Raw genomic sequence first — 16058 nt, 5'->3', positions numbered from 1 at the left:
TCTGCCCCTACTACCCGTGTCATGGGACTAAAGTTACTTACCCCTTTAGAACATTAGGCCACTAGGTTGGAGCATGAGAGGTGTCTGCTAACATCTGAACGTATTAACACTGAAAGCCGTTATTGGCCATGAACACCATAAACTGATTTCTTATGGGCCATGGGCCAGAGAAGTCGTGGGTGGAGAAGATCTGTAACCCTAAGCATTGCTAAGGAAGGTGGATGTGAGTGATGGTATAAGGATAGCCTCAGAAAAGCAGGCTCCTTCTAAGAGAGAAGAGGGCTGGACAGGCAAGCAAGGAACTGTGTGGGTTCAGAGGAGGGAGGAGGTGCATCCAGTGGCGGCAGGCAGGGAAACGAGGAAAAGGTCCATGGAGAGACATTGTCTGAGCTGATCCTGGCGATGCGGGTAGGCAGAAATGAGAAGCGTCCTAAACAAAGGGAACTGCGTGGGCAGAGACTCTGAGGCAGATGAGTGCAATGAAGGGCATGCTCGAGAGAGAAGTGCGGGATTCAGAATGTGATAGGAGCGCATAAAGGAAGAGCTGGAGGTCGGGAGGTTTATGGGAACACAGTGTGGAGACATCTGGGTGGCGGGCTGAACTGTTGGTCGGATATCTTGTGGGCAGGTAGCTTCTGCCGACTGCTGATCTAAGTTGAGCTCGCTTCTTGGGTGGTAAGTGCAAGCTGTTTAGTGCACGTGGAAAGTTAACTCCCCAGCCTCCCACTCTCAGACCACAGGGGACAGCGAGTGTGGGGGTAGAACATTCCACTCGTGGTCAGGAAAGCTGTGCCCAATTAAAGGTCTCTGATGTCTCCACGGGCATATTTACATCTTTCACAAAGTTGTCGAGAGATTCCTAAGAAAATGTCGTTAAAGAATCTAGTTCCCAGAAAGAGAAGTCAGCTGGGATACTTAGTCCAAGAAAAGACCATGTTTTAAAGTTGTATGAAAACAATAAAATGTCTCCCCTGGCTGGGGACAGGAAGGGGCGCGAAGAGGGTGTGAAGATGGTTCTAAGTCAAAGGTACCAGTCAGGAACGAAAAAGAGGACACCGCTTGCTTGTCATTTTGTACACATGGTAGAAATCGAAAGAAGAATCTCTGTTTCAGTAGATGTATCTTCTAGACAAGTGCTCTACTACAAGTACATCTAGAATGAATTTGCTATGGTCAGCAGCCAGCCTCCTGTGTTGATAACAATCGGCTCATCTTTGTGCATACACAAGTAAGAGTTGCTAGCAGGGTACAGAATAGATGTGCAACACAATCTCAACCCTGAAGGAATATGTTAGAAAAAAAGAAAGGAGTAAAATGTGCTGAAATGGAACAGGTAGCAGGTTGCCTCTGGGTAATAGAATTATGAGTCACGTAGATAATGGCAGTGAGTATGTTTTTTTAACACTTCTCTGTACTTGAAAACTTTTATTTAGTAATCATGGGTTATTTTCATAGGGGAGAAAGTTATTTAGAGGTTGTAGGAAAAAAATGTGCTAAAAGAGAAGAGACTCCCTTAGCAAATTATTTTATTTGACTCTGTCACCAAATGAGGAAAAGTTGGGTCCAGGCGAGATTAAGCTGCCTATAATGTTGAGTTTCTCTTCCTCTCTCCTTCTTAGACTCCATAGTAGCCGGTTGTGCAGTTCACCTTTTTTTTTTTTCTTTCTAAACAGTTCACGGATCCTCGCTCTCCTTGGTTTCCAGCACGTCTTCAATTTATTCTACGGTGAGTATAAATCAATGCTGTATGCATTGCTATGATCATGAGAACTGGGGCTCCTTTATCAAGTGTATCAAGAATAAAATATAAAGTCATTTCTCCTAGAGAAAGCATTTCCATTATAAGGGAATCGTTTAATAGGGAACAAGATTTGAAATTCACAAACAGCTGTTGATCATAATGTATCAACCAGTAAGTCAGGAGCTCACTTTGTTAAAGTGGCATTGTGCTTTGGGTGGTAACTAGTTAGAATGTGTGAAAAGCCTTGGCCACCTGCTGGTAGCCTTAGAAAAGAAAGGCCTTAAATAACTTAGTCTTCTGTCTGCCTCAGTTTCTTTATCTGTGAAGTGGAAAGAATAGCAGCCCCTACTGTGAGGGAGATGGCCTTTCACGACAGTATAAATTCCTTCAGGGCAAGGACTTTTTTTGTTTTCATTCCTAGTGCCTAGAACAAAGCCTAGCATATAGTAGGTGTTCAGAAAATAGGCTTGAATGAAATAAGAAAATGCATGGGAAGCACTAAATACAGTGTGCACAGCACAGAGTAAGCTCTCGAAGGTTGGCTATCATCATTGAGTGGTCTACTGAACAAAAGCCAAATGGAATCGAAAGATGGTACTGGATTTGTTCAGAGGTTTTTACTTTTTATAGCTCTGTGCATGGCTATTTATCTTAAAATTTTTAACTTGGGAATTCCTGTAGGAAAAAAATCATTTTACTAATTCAGAATTGGAAATCCTTTAGCCCTTAGTTCCATGGAGGACAGATATTTTAATAAGTCAGTTTTTGGTAACGCCAGGCTCCTGGGCTAGAGACCTCGCGGGACAAACTGTCTATGGCCCCTTATAAGTTTAAAGGCCATGCTGGAGTCAAGTTAAAGAGACCAGAGCCTAACTGCTCTTTCTTAGGCCGATAGCAAGCACAAACAGACTTCAGTGAGCGCTGACATGCTCTGATTTGAAGGACCTAGAGAGGATCTTTTCTGCTCCACCTACCTTGCCACCTCCAAACACCTCGTTCCTCAGCCAGTCACCTTGTCCGAAATTTCATCACAGAGTCCTCACTTTCATTAGTAAGAGGGATTGCTGAAGCCACTACCTACTAAGAAAGCCATAGACATGACCTTCTAAATCTCAACTAGTACATACATGAAGTCCTGTCTTCTAGAGGGCAACTCTGCGACATGGGTGCCAAGATAGTACTTTCAAACCTAGATTTACTGCTTTGACAGGATTTACTGGCCCTGTGTGGATGTGAGGCTCTGGGCTACACCCCAAGGATGTGGTGCGGGTGGGCAGAGGAGCCTGCTGCTGAAGGAGGAAGCCAGACGCACCCAAGGACACCTCGGGACCTGGGACCCTAGTTCCATAGGGTGGGTGCAGAGTGGCTACCACAGGCATCGCCATCCCCAAGCCCCTTGTTTTCCCAGTGGAGTGCCCGGGGTTTTCCGTCAGCGCGGAGCAGGAAGGTTCTTCTCAGAAGAGTGAGAAATGGGGGCCGGCCTGCACCGGCCAGCCTTGGAGGGAAAGAGCATGAATCCGCCCCCCCCCCCTCCCCCGCTGTGAGAATTCGGACCTAGGAAGCCATCACTTGCGTTTCCTGGCTGCACTGCCTTTGTGCAGCCCGCTGGAGGCTCTTAGCATCCAAGGCCTTTCAGTCGCTCTTGCTCTGGGTGTGTGGACAGGAAGCTGATGTTTTCATGAAATTTCAAATTATGCTGAGTTGATAAAAATTCACACGTTACCAAAGACCTAATAATAAGTTTCAACTTCATGTGTAACTAGGCAAGAGCCCCGAGGCCTAATCTTTGTTTTTTTCCTCACTATATGACTTTGTACAAATTATGTCATCATTCCGGGTAGTTGTCAGTTTGTCCTTGCTGTCAGGAAGCCAGTGGTCTCAGAGGTAGGTGCCCACAACTTCTGACATTCCACCAAGTCATTGATCAAAGGTTCCCCTATACTGTCCTCTACATGTGCCTTCTCTGAGCATATAGGTTACTTTTGCAGACTTAAAAAAAAAATAAGTCTAACATTTGCCTGTTTCCACGCCAGAGTAGTCTGCGAATTCCAAACTGTATCTGACTACGTTGCTGCCACCAAGCGTGGACATGTGGTCCCTCATCTGTTATCAGCCAGTTGGTAATAATAGAATTCTGAGACTCAGACACCTTGGCAAATGTTAAAGCGAACAAGTTCTCGTTCTAAAAAGAGATTGTTGGAGTTTCGTAAGTTGCCACCAACCCAGACCAAAGAGTCTGTTTAAGAGCTGAGTGCTGTTGAAGGCTCTTATTGGATGATAATAGGTTTTTCCCTGAAATCTCTGTAATTCTTGGATATTCAAGAATGCTCATTCTGGCTGAAAATTGCCTGTGATTTTAATTATAAAGGAAAGAAAAGGCAACAGTTGCTGAGCGACTGCCATGAAGAAGTCATGGAGTAGACTTTGCCTTGCAGTGGAGAAAATGGAAGGTGCCACATCGGGCATTAGACCGGCTTTCTTGGCCGGTAGAGGGCAGGAACTGCTAAATGGAGGGAGGCTCCTAGCTTCACTTAAGAGCTCCCAGAGCAGCAGCCGGGGGTAAGATTAAGAACAGGGGTCCAACCCTGAGACAGTGGGCAAAGTGACAGTGGCAGAGGTACGGGGAAGGGGGGGAGTATTAGGCCCGTGGATAGGAGTGTTTATTTATTTTTTTTTTAAATATTTCTTTCTTTTTTTAATTTTTTTTTAACGTTTTATTTATTTTTGAGACAGAGAGAGACAGAGCATGAGCAGGGGAGGGGCAGAGAGAGAGGGAGACACAGAATCAGAAGCAGGCTCCAGGCTCCGAGCCATCAGCCCAGAGCCCGACGCGGGGCTCAAACTCACGGACCGCGAGATCGTGACCTGAGCCGAAGTCGGACGCTTAACTGACTGAGCCACCCAGGCGCCCCTAGGAGTGTTTAGAAGTAGGGCTCATCCCATATGGATGGTTCACCCTGCTGACCGACCTCCGTCAGCCACCCAAATGTTAGATAGCTGTGACATTGTCACTGTTAACTTTGTCCTTTGGGTCAGACTCAAAAGTCAGGGACCTTATTTCTGGAAGGCCTCCATAAGAATGTAGCCGTAGTAAAAGAGCAGGAGAATGTGCTTGTTAAGATCCTAGACTCGAGAGCCAGACTACCTTGGGTCCAGTCCCACCTCTCCCTCTTAATAGCTGTGACCATGGGCAAATTATTCAACCTCCCTGTGCCTCAGTTTCCTCATTTGCGAAATGTAAGTGAATAATGTTAGTACCTACCCAAAGGGTTGTTATGAAGACTAAAAAGTAGAAAGGGCTTAGAACAGTCTCTGGCACGCGATAAGCATTCCGTAAATGCTACTTATTACCAGACTGTAAGCAACATGCGGTGAGGGACTTTGTCATGCTCACAGCTGTATCCCAGGTTCTTCAAACAGTGCCTGGCACACAGTAGGATATCAGCAAATATTTGATAGGTGGTGGTAGTGGGCATGAATGGATGAACAGGTAAACAAAGAGGGACGGGTGAATATTCCCAGAGAGGGAAGAGGAAGTCCTGAGGACACCTCCCAGCATTTTCCTGAAAGTGTTTCTTAGATGAGAGTGTCCAGCTGTGTGACTTCAGGCAAGATAACCTAACCTCTCTGTGCCTCATAAGGAATACGGACCTATTCTGTGGGGTTACTGCCAGAATTAAACGATTTGGCCCCCGTGTTCCTAAAACCCAGCTACTGCTGTTCGAAGCCAGCTGGAGGAAGGACCCTCCTGGAGAGGATCAGGAGTCAGGGCAATGGGGTGAGGAACAGGGCGAAGGGAGACCAGACAGGAAACAGCCCCCACCTGCCCCAGCCGATGGGTGTAGGGTCTGCAGGGTCTAATGAATCATACTGGTAGTTCTGCATTCTGAACTAATAACAAAAGTAGACACCAGAGTCAGATGCTGATATTTTAATAATGGGTTTATCACTGGTGAAATTGGCTTAAGACACACATCTAGCACCCAAGGACAAAACAGTCCTTACTGATTTTTCACTTGCCTACCTGGCTCCCAAGTCACTGCTCCAACCCTGGGGAAGTGCAAATGGAGGGGTGGAGAGAAGGTGGGAACACTTCCAACATTGCCCAGAATTGGAGGGGGAGTTTCTTCCTTTCTGGGCCCCTGTGAGAACCCAAGGAGAGTGAAAGAAAGGTTCCCCCTGCTGCAGGTTCCCCCTATAGGAGGAGAGAGGTAGTCTTATGGTCCCTGGCTAGCAGGTGGCTGTGTCACCACAGACACAGGGCCCTGGATGGAAGATTCTGCCAGTCAAGGGCCCACGGGCTTCACCTTTACTTCCCAGAGTAGCAGGAAACTGGGGGACTTGAGTTGGGGCAGCAGGAAGGTGAAGGCCCATTCTTCCTCACAACCTGGGGAATCAGCAGACAGGCTGATGGGGCTCCCACCTTCCCTCACTTCGGAGGCAGTGCCCCGGAAACAGGAGAGGGAGGAATGACATGGGCAGTTACCCCGTGAACAGTCCTTTTCCCCCAGCTAGGATTGCCAGATTAAATACAGAACGCCCAGTTAAATTAGAAATTCAGATTGACAACAAATAATTTCGGGGGCGCCTGGGTGGCTCAGTGGGTTAAGCGTCCAACTTCAGCTCAGGTCATGATCTCACGACTCGTGAGTTGAAGCCCTACATCGGGCTCTGTGCTGACAGCTCAGAGCCTGGAGCCTGCTTTGGAGTCTGTGTCTCCCTCTCTCTGCCCCTCCCTCCCTCCCTCCCTCCCCCCTCCCTCCTCCTCCTCCTCCTCCTCCTCCTCCTCCTCTCTCAAAAATAAACATTAAAAAAAAACCAAAAACCAAATAACCTTTTAATATAAATTGTCTCCAGTGTAGCATGGGATATACTTATTTTTATTTGCTAAATCTGGCATCCCTACCCTGGCTCATCCCCTTCTCATCACACCTTCTCCTGAGCACCCAAACTTATTATCTCCACACGGGAGCAGAGGGGCTCCTCACAACCAAAATCACAACCAAAAGTCTTCCTAATTTCTTAAAATAATATGCCGTCTGTACTTGGCCGTTCTGATTGGTCAAATTAACTGAACCAGTTTATCCAAAAAAATAACACCAGGAACAAAACTCATAACTTTGGGACTCCCGTAAGCATCCAAATGTGCTATTCGCCACAGGCTGCATTGCGCTGTTCTTTGTTCCTCAACTGGTCTAATTTCCCTTATGATTTCTTTACAGCCAGAAGAAAAATGCCAGTCAGAGGTAAGGAACAGTTTGCCGGCTGGATTTCCTCTGTCGCTATTATCAGTTACTTCACCCAGCGCCAGCTGGGAATGGACGCTTTGAGCAAGTAACTCTGTCCCTTGCCGTCTTTAGATTCGCAAGCTGCGGCGGGAGCTGGATGCCTCACAGGAAAAGGTTTCAGCTTTGACCACCCAGCTGACAGCAAATGTGAGTACAGATACAGGGCGGTAGCTATGGGAGGGGGGCAGCCACTGCTTCCTTCCGACATTTCCTCACAGCCGCCTGGCCCCGAGCACCATGGAAGCAGTACGGTGTGAAGGGCAGGAGCTTTGAGCATCGTGGGTGTAAATGTCCGCTCCGGCACTTTCCGGCTCTGTGTTTCGGGCAGCTTCTTTCACCTCTGAGCCTGCACGTGCCCCTCTGTGCAGTGGTGGATGGTGATACTTAGCTCTCTGGGTCGTCAGGTGATCAGTTCTGGAATCCATTAAGTGGTCAGAAAAGTTCATTTCCCTTTTCTTCCTCTTTCTGAAAATGTTCATCTTCAGGAGAAAAAAAAAAAAAAGCGAAGGCTCCAGATAAATAGCTGACTGTTCTGTAATTATAATATGCACAATTACGTGTTCAGGAAGGGCTGCCAACCAGCATTCAATTCAACAACTGTTTATGTGCCAACTATGCCCCGGGCACTGTGGGTTCAACAGCAGAGCAGACACCGTCACTGTCATCTTCGTGTTCTTTGGTACGGCAGAGAGACAAAACACTTTTCTATAATAGGCTAACTGTTAAGAGAGAGAGGCAGAAGGTTGTGGGAACATGCAGGAGGCACGCAGAACTCAGTCTGGTGGTGCGGGGGGGAGGTCAGGAAGGGCTTCTTGGAGGAGGTGACCTGAGGGATGCTGTATAGGGGAGGATGCATGGGGAGGGCAGCGTTCTACCCAGTGTACACATACATGTATTTGTGCAGACGCCCAAGGGGAAGTCTTGGTGCATTTAGAAAGTATAAGTAAGCTCATTGTAATTAGAATCTATGGCTTGGATATGGGACAGTGGCACGGGTGGAGGGGAGAAGGAAGTCAGGAAGAGGCAGCAAAGAAAAGCAAGGGTCAGGTCACATCACACTGGCTCCCAGCTGTTAGGGGGAGAGTTTGGGTTTCCTACTGAATCTGTGTGTTTCAAGCAGAGCAGTGTGGTGGTTCAATTTGCTCCTCATGAAGCTTCCTGACTATGGCATGGTTATGGAATTAAGGGGTCCGAGTGGAGGCAGAGACCTCTGGTCTGCAAAGGAGCCCTGCTGAAGAGCTATGAGCCAGGGAGGGCTGAAGTTTAGCAGGCAGAACCTGCAGTTTTAAGAGGCACTGAGATGTTCCTGAAGCAAGGCTTCCTGCGGGAGCGCGTGGGCCAATCTGAGACCACAGATACATGTGTGGGAGCCTGTCCCAAAGCAGCCTGCACAACCCCATAGTATGCTGGTAAGATGAAAAGCAACTTCAAAAGGTTGTCTTCCTTGGACCAGGAAGCTGAGTCAGTACTCCAAGCAATCATTTGCCTGGGGTTTTTGCCCAGGTAATGCCTGGCTTGAGCCTGAGTCAACTGGAGGAAACTATTTCTCTTAAAATCTGCACATGAAATGCTTCATGTGGTACTTGACCTTAATTAAAAGCTCAGTAACTGGTAACTTCTGTCACCATTGTTCACTCTCCTGAGTTCTCTCACATTTCTGGGAGTGTTTGAATTTTTTTAAACCCTCATGTACCAGGCCACTGTGTGTTTCGTTATCCTCCTTTGTTTTCTGCTTCCACCATCAGTAACGCTATCAAAAGAACATCAAAGATTGAGATCTGAATTTTGTAGCTTAGAACTTATTTAAAAGAAAAAAACAACACAGAGATGTTCCGTGGGTTAGTCTTCATGTGGGTACCATTCGAATCCAAAACCAAACCCCAAACTCAGCGAGGCAATCTGGATATAATCCAAATGTGAGACTTAATAGCAAGCCCCATCTCAGGTGATTTTTGGAGCTACTCCCCTGGTTAAGGATTACTGCTCTCAATTGGTGCCCCCTACATATCAAAAAAGTGATGAATTGACTTATCAGAAAACTTGGGTTAATTCCTCCAGTGGCCTTGTGCTGCCCAAAGGGCCTTACGCTGGGCCATTTGGAACTCTACCCTCTGCTCCAGAAGACTCAGGGTGAGGTCTCTTACATCATCGTTATTATTCCAAAAGTGTGTTCTGCTCCTCACAAAAGCCATTGAAATCCAGTATTGTTTCAAAGTAAATATTTAGTCTTACCACACACCACCGGCAGCCCTAACGTGTTTTATTGTCTGCCGTCTTTCTCACAGGCCAAGCTGTATTTGTTTTTCTAGGCCAAACTACTCAAAGCCACCTTCTCTGGGTGTTTTTATACCACTCGTGTTTGTTTTCCTGGGAATGTGAGAATGGCACTTGGTAAGAAGGCTGTTGTGTGGCTTTAAACCAGGCTCGGAACGGCCTCTCGGCCTGTGTTTTCACAGTTGCTCGTGACCTAAAGTCAGTCCTTTCTCTCGACAGCAAAATGCAAACCTCTAGCTCTTCAGAGCAAACACGGCTTCTTCTTGAGTTTGCAAAAACACTTCTCAATAGCTAGTCTTCTTGGGTTAGGTTTTTGTCTTTAACTGAACGGAAAGTACGAGTGCCTACAAGTAGAGGCCTGGGTGGCAATCAAAGAATTAAGATGAATGGAAATTCAGTCCTTTAAATTTAACCTTGGCGTTCCTTTGAAATGGCAAGGTTAACAGTCATTTCTTTTCACCGTCTTTGCCCTGGCCCTGTTTCCTTCATCCACTGTGTAAACTGTCTTAAATTGATTGGCTTTGCCATATTCTCCCCGCAAGCTGAAGCTTATCTCTTGATTTCAAACTGCATCGACGTTTTCTCAATTTTTAATGATGAGAGGGCAATGCAATCAGAAAGAAACTGACTAATCCACTTAATATTTTTATTATAAGCGGTCCTGCTCCCTGATAACTCCTACAGCTGTTAGAGAAAAGACCCAACAGTTTATGCTGGATATGTCTTCTCCTCACCTGTCCCTGCTTGATGAAGTCTAGTGACCAAGGGCTCTGACTTCTCCCACCTCTCCTCTTTAAAGTGACATGTCTGCTGACCCTCTCCACAACCCAGGACAGTGTCCCACCCCTCCCCTGGTTGTTACCTCACTTTTATTCTTCACTGAGTACCTCGGTCCTATGTTCCTCTAGAATGTTACATATGTGGTCAGATCTTACTTCTCCCTCCTCCCCAGACTCCCACTTCCTCTGCCTCCTGTATCTTCCCACCCCTCTCCTAGAGCCCTTTCTTGATCTCTCCCCACCTGTGTTCTCATCCTATTTTTTATTGTTTTCCCAGCCCCAAACCTCTTCCTTCCCCCCAAAGTGCCCATTCATTCCTGTGTTTTGCAATTCCATAACAGTACAGACCATTTTTGCCTGTGTTGTTTCACTTGAGGCTCACCATAACCCTGGGAAGAAAACAGACATCGCCCCCATTTTATAGATGGAGAAACAACAGTCAGTAGGATCAGCTCACTTGTCCATTCTTTATTCTTGGTTTTAACCATATTATCAGGATCCTCAGTCAACCAACCGATATTTCACCTGCTGCTGTACAGAGGAAGGAAGAGGCTTCATGTTAGGACACAGGCTTGCATCTTACTCTTGAAGAAGGTTGCGGAGAAAGGGGCAGATAGAAAAACATTGCATTTCTCAATTCTAAGATACATGTTTTTTTCCCTACATTTTTAACATGTCTGAAAGTGGGATACGTATTTTTCAAGATGTCCTAGCACTATAGAGAATAGTGGTGTGTCTGATGTCGTGTTCTAACAGAAGCGTATAAAAGTAGAGAGGGGCCTTGGGGGAAAGTCCTACCTCCCTGGAGGAACAGGGGAAGGTTTCTCCAAGGAGGCAGCAGATGGGCCTTTCGGTGACTTTTTATTAACCAGGATTATAACAAGCAAAATAATGCCAACCGCTTTGTTCATCCATTTGTTTGGTTTTTTTTAATTTTTTTTTAACGTTTTATTTATTTTTGAGACAGAGAAAGACAGAGCATGAACGGGGGAGGGTCAGAGAGAGAGGGAGACACAGACAGGCTCCAGGCTCTGAGCTGTCAGCACAGAGCCCGACGCGGGGCTCGAACTCACGGACCGTGAGATCATGACCTGAGCCGAAGTCGGACGCTTAACCGACTGAGCCACCCAGGCGCCCCTTTGTTCCTCCATTTGTACAAACATGCTTGATATGAGCCTCTCCTGTGAGCTTGGCATTTAGTGAACAAAAGTGCCGTAGAGCAGAGGAGATAGAAATGAAGCAGCAGTCACAGGAGTGCATGTGTCTCTGACGGTGACACCATAATGCACATAGGTCAGCAGTCCACGTGCTTTTGAGGGTGAACGTGAGAAAGCCGTCATGAAGGCGTGAGCTTACATCTCTTGAGAAGGTTGTGTAAAAATTAGGGAGACAGCAGGGAAAGCACATCTGAAGGCCCTGAGGTGGGAAGCAGCATGGGATTTTTGAGGATGTGAAAAGCTGGAGTGACTGGATCCCAAAGAGAGATGGAGACTGGGGCTCCAAGGGCTGAAGAATTAGGCGGGGGCTAACTCACATGGCCTCCGTGAGGATTGCAGTCCTTAAGACCCAGCACCCAATAGGCTCTCTTGCCTTGCAAGGTGATCTAACTGAGGTGGTGTCTTTTCTCCTCCAGGCTCACCTGGTGGCAGCCTTTGAACAGAGTCTTGGAAACATGACAATCAGGCTCCAGAGTTTGACCATGACGGCTGAGCAAAAGGTAAAGCAAGAAAGGGTGCTTCCCTCCTCCCTGCTTGGGATGAACAGCACACCTAAGAATAATACTCTCTTTGGTTCCAGAGAGTAGTAGAGATTTTAGTGCACTTGAACTATGGGAATTGAATCGTAAAGAGTAGGTCTGTTGAGTGCAAAAGTGACCTAAACGAAGGGGCGGCCCCAGCATCCGTGACCCATCTCACAGTCCTATTTCTACGGCTTCTGTGTGCTTATGTGCCCGTTGAAGATTGATGCAACCTAAATACATGGGACAGAGGTTTTGTGGAACTCCTTCGTTCCCTCCCCGCCCGTGCTGAAACCGAGTCGCACTTCTTTTGAGCTCGGTCCAGAATGATGGTAGGGTGACTGGTATTTTTTTCTGTCCCCCAGGATTCAGAACTGAATGAGTTAAGAAAAACCATCGAGCTGCTAAAGAAACAGAACGCAGCTGCTCAGGCTGCCATTAATGGAGTAATTAACACACCAGAGCTCAACTGCAAAGGTAAAGGAAGGAGAGCGGCCTTCTAGACCAACCACCTGCCTGCCCTTAGGAGCCCTCCCCTGACAACACGCGCTGCAGTCTCCCTGCCCCAGGGTGTGTGTCCACGTCAGTCACTCAGGTCCTGGGAGGCAAACACTTTGAATCCAGTAACTCCAGGCCTCCGGGAAGGTAGCTCTTCTGGCTCAGCCTCTTCCCTGCTGTGTCTCAAAAATGGAAGAAAATACGTTTCATCGGCAAAGTGGCGAAGTGTTTCGCTTCGCCTGTGTCCTTATGCCTGAAGCCCTTAACCTCAGTCATTCTCTGGTATTTCCATATTGACTTGGGCTACCCTGAAGTAGGCATCTCTTATTTGTCCAGGAAAATCTTCCCGAGCGAATTGCTTCATCCGCGTGTGTCTTACTTGCGGGGAGAAATGGAGCTGTGAGGCGGAGTTGCCCTCCCCCTCCCACAACGGTGGCCTTAGTGGTCATGGTAGAAGTAACGGTGATAGCTAGCATTTATGGAACACGCGCTGTGCTCTAAGCCCCTCCGCTCAGTGTTTTCAATTATTAGTTATCTCGTTCGTTTCCGCAACAACCTTATGAGCGCAGTGCTGGTCCTTTGCATCGGGCTGCTTGAGTCACTTCCAGAGTATAAGATGCAGAAGTGGGACTGGAACCCAGGTCTCTCTGACTCTGACACCAGTGCTCTTAGATTTCGTTCTGTGCTTGTGCAGAAAACTGGCTGCAAATTTTATTTCGGTGTCACTGCTCTTTCAGACAGTGTGATTTCTGGCGTCACCGTTATTTCAGCTGTCAGGCCTCCTGAAGAGTAATGACAGGATCGAAATGGGAGGGATTGGCAAGAGCCGGCCAGCCCAAGGAAGCGCAAGGGGCATTCCAGGAAGAGGGAATAGCACACGTTAGGACCCCGAGATGAGATGGGCTCGGCATCTCCAAGGAGACAAAAGAAGGCTCGTGAAGCAGGAGCGTACAGAGCAGAATGGGGCTCGGGGTGGCCTGATAATACAGGTGACTTGTCACGGTTCAGAAACAGGATTGGGTGCCTGTCTCAAGCTTGAGAGAGCTGGTGTTAGGGGGGGATTGTCTTGAAGCCTCCGCTGACTTCTGTTTGGTGAAGCGGATAGAATGGGCCCTCATTGAATTGACTAAAGGGGGCGTAGCTTCCACCTGCTCACGGATCTTCAAACCAGCTGCTGAGAGCAGAAGGTGGTGTCTAATGGGAAATACTCGGGTGTGTGTGGATTCAGGTATAAAAGCCATTCCCTGGGACAAAGGACTGGGCTCCAGGCAGCAGCTGCTGATCTCCTGCCTTGGGTCTCCAGGAAATGGTACCTCCCAGTCTGCAGACCTCCGCATCCGCAGACAGCACTCCTCTGACAGCGTCTCCAGCATCAACAGTGCCACCAGCCACTCCAGTGTGGGCAGCAACATAGAGAGTGACTCGAAGAAGAAGAAGAGGAAGAATTGGGTGAGTGTGCATCCCAAGACTTCCGTGGGTCCTAGCAGACCAGTGCCCCACCCCCACCCCAGAAAGAGCCCAGGCTCGCTCTTAACTTCAGAGCATAGGCCTTTGAGACCGGGTCCAAAGAAGCCTATGGATAGGTTTCTACCAAATTCAGTGCTGTGCTCAGCCAAACACCAGGACTTACGAAACCACCACCACCTTGTAGTTTTTCTGTTTCATGAGACTTTATGTGGCATACTCATCTTCCATTTCATATACATGTTGTGTCGTCATCATCACATGCTATAGCCACAGAGTTCCAGGCACTAGAGCAAGGATACTCTGCAGTGGTTTCTCCTTAGCTATTCTGGGGTGGAGGGTGTGTGTTACCAGTTATCCCGTCATCATTGATAATCCTTATCTGCTTACTGACACAATTGACTGCTGTGACAGCGTTAAACCAACTTTTCTCTAAACGGTTTTTGACCGCGTCCTGTAAGTAAAAGTGTCATGGTGTAGGGGCGCCCGGGTGACTCAGTCCGTTAAGCATCCACTCTTGGTTTTGGCTCAGGTCACGATCTCAGTTAGTGAGTTGGAGCCCCGTGTCAGGCTCTGCACTGACAGTGAGGAGCCTGCTTGAGATATTCTCTCTCTCTCTCTCTCTCTCTCTCTCCAAGAAAGAAAGAAACATTAAAAAAAAAAAAGCGTCACAATTTAGATGTTAGGAGTTAGGACAAGGTTTTAAACTGGAGAGTTGTACTTCAAAACAGCGAGTTTGATAGACCCAGTTTCCAATACATTGTTTCTCCATGTTTCCATAATCCCAATGAACTGCTTGAATTTCTGTGCTGTGGTGTCTGGAGCAGTTTTTTTCCCATTCTCCTGGAAATATTTCACACGCCCGCCATTTTTTTTAAGTAAGCTCTACCCCCACCATGGGGCTTGAACTCACCATCCTGAGATCAAGAGTTGCACAGTCCACGGACTGAGCCAGCCAGGAGCCCCCTACCCACCCAGTTTTAGTTGTGTGGAGGCTGTGGAGTTCTGAGACATTTGCTGCCCCCTGTCTTCAGCACAGGGATACCCCAGATTGACCTGGAGGGGGCTAGTGCTCAAAGGGCCCCATCTGTCAGTGCTGACCGCATCTTGTGTTCAGAGTAGCTTCAACGTCCTCATTCATCCCACATACTTCTCCCTCATTTCGTGTTATCTTGGATGGGTGGCGAGGTCTACCAATAGAGGAGTTGAGGTTTGAGCGATTTCGGTTGTTGATCGCTTGCGCTAGAAGACTGTAAGGCCGGTTCAGTGCAACCCTCTCCTAATGATTAAATTTTTTCTTTGTTACTAATGGCTTTCAGTCAGCTCCTTCGCCGTGCCTTTTAGAGGATTAACGTATGTTGCTGTTTCTAATATATTGTTGGTAACTATGGTCTGACTTGATTGTCAAGGTGATGAGAGAGAATTCTTTTCTATGAAAAACAGTGTATATCCATTTTCTCCAATTCAAAAAATAAAACATATTTATTTGCTGTAAGACAGTTCTAGGTTATCAGTAGAATTGGGGAGGATGGATAATTGACACTCTCAGATCATCCCAAAGCTTAATTCTGTCTGATCTTTGCAATCTCCTCTTCCACCTGGCCTTTGACCACAGGGAGAGGCAAGGATTTAGGTTGATGGCTTGTGTACTAGATCCTTCTGTTTCTATAACTGGAAATACGGTGAAAAGCAGGAAATGGGAACTTGATCAGCCACACGCTGGACATGCCATTCGTTATGGATGAAATCCTGATGGGTAAAAAAAATCCCATTAATTATTTCAGAATGGCCTGTTTCTGAATTCTTTAATGGCTAAGAAAACCTCCAGGATGTTTTCAGAAGGAAAGAAGGATTTTAGGAAAAAGGAAATCCCTTTTTTAAAAGACCTTTTTTTTAAGACAAAACTTAACTTTTTGGCTCTAGAAAATACGTGCTTGTGGCTTTCAGAGAAGACCCTGCACTTTAACTCTTGATTCTCACTAGAATAAATACTCTCATTGGACTTTTCAGATCCGTCGCATGATGTGGGGAATTTGTGAGGTACCAGTTCCCTGTACCCAATATGGCTAATGAATTTCTCACAAACACCCACTGTTTGAGTAGTAAGCCAGGTGGCTAGTTCCCTGCTTGTTCTTACGCGTATGCCAGGATAGCAGGAACTCCTGAGGAGATCTTCCAAAGGGCTGCGATGGGGCCTAGTGCAGCAGTGAAGCCCTTCTTGCTGAGAGAAGAAGACACAGACATGCCAAAAACAAGTTAAGGCGCAGAGAGATGGC

At 47.1% G+C, this 16058-nt stretch overlaps 1 protein-coding gene across 14 annotated transcripts in view; it reads left to right on the top strand.

Annotated features, from left to right (window-relative positions):
- Positions 1-16058, top strand: part of NAV2 (neuron navigator 2) — a 496240-nt gene that overhangs the window by 444018 nt on the left and 36164 nt on the right. For 11 of the 14 annotated variants that reach the window (XR_008421181.1, XM_053899896.1, XM_053899894.1 and 8 more), the window contains 6 exons: positions 1674-1726; positions 6964-6987; positions 7102-7176; positions 11716-11799; positions 12186-12297; positions 13547-13767. Coding sequence is in view for 13 of the 14 variants with exons in the window: in XM_053899896.1 (XP_053755871.1) it covers positions 1674-1726; positions 6964-6987; positions 7102-7176; positions 11716-11799; positions 12186-12297; positions 13547-13767 (569 nt within the window). In the remaining variant the exon portion in view is untranslated. The remainder of the gene's footprint in view (positions 1-1673; positions 1727-6963; positions 6988-7101; positions 7177-11715; positions 11800-12185; positions 12298-13546; positions 13768-16058) is intronic. The other 3 variants (XM_019456522.2, XM_019456521.2, XM_053899892.1) reach the window with 1 other exon arrangement.

The sequence above is a fragment of the Panthera pardus genome, unplaced genomic scaffold (genome assembly GCF_024362965.1).
Source record: "Panthera pardus isolate Hobbes unplaced genomic scaffold, ASM2436296v1 HiC_scaffold_12, whole genome shotgun sequence".
NCBI lineage: Eukaryota > Metazoa > Chordata > Mammalia > Carnivora > Felidae > Panthera > Panthera pardus.
The sequence above is the reverse complement of the archived record's forward strand: the minus strand, read 5'-3'. Positions and strand labels throughout refer to the sequence as shown.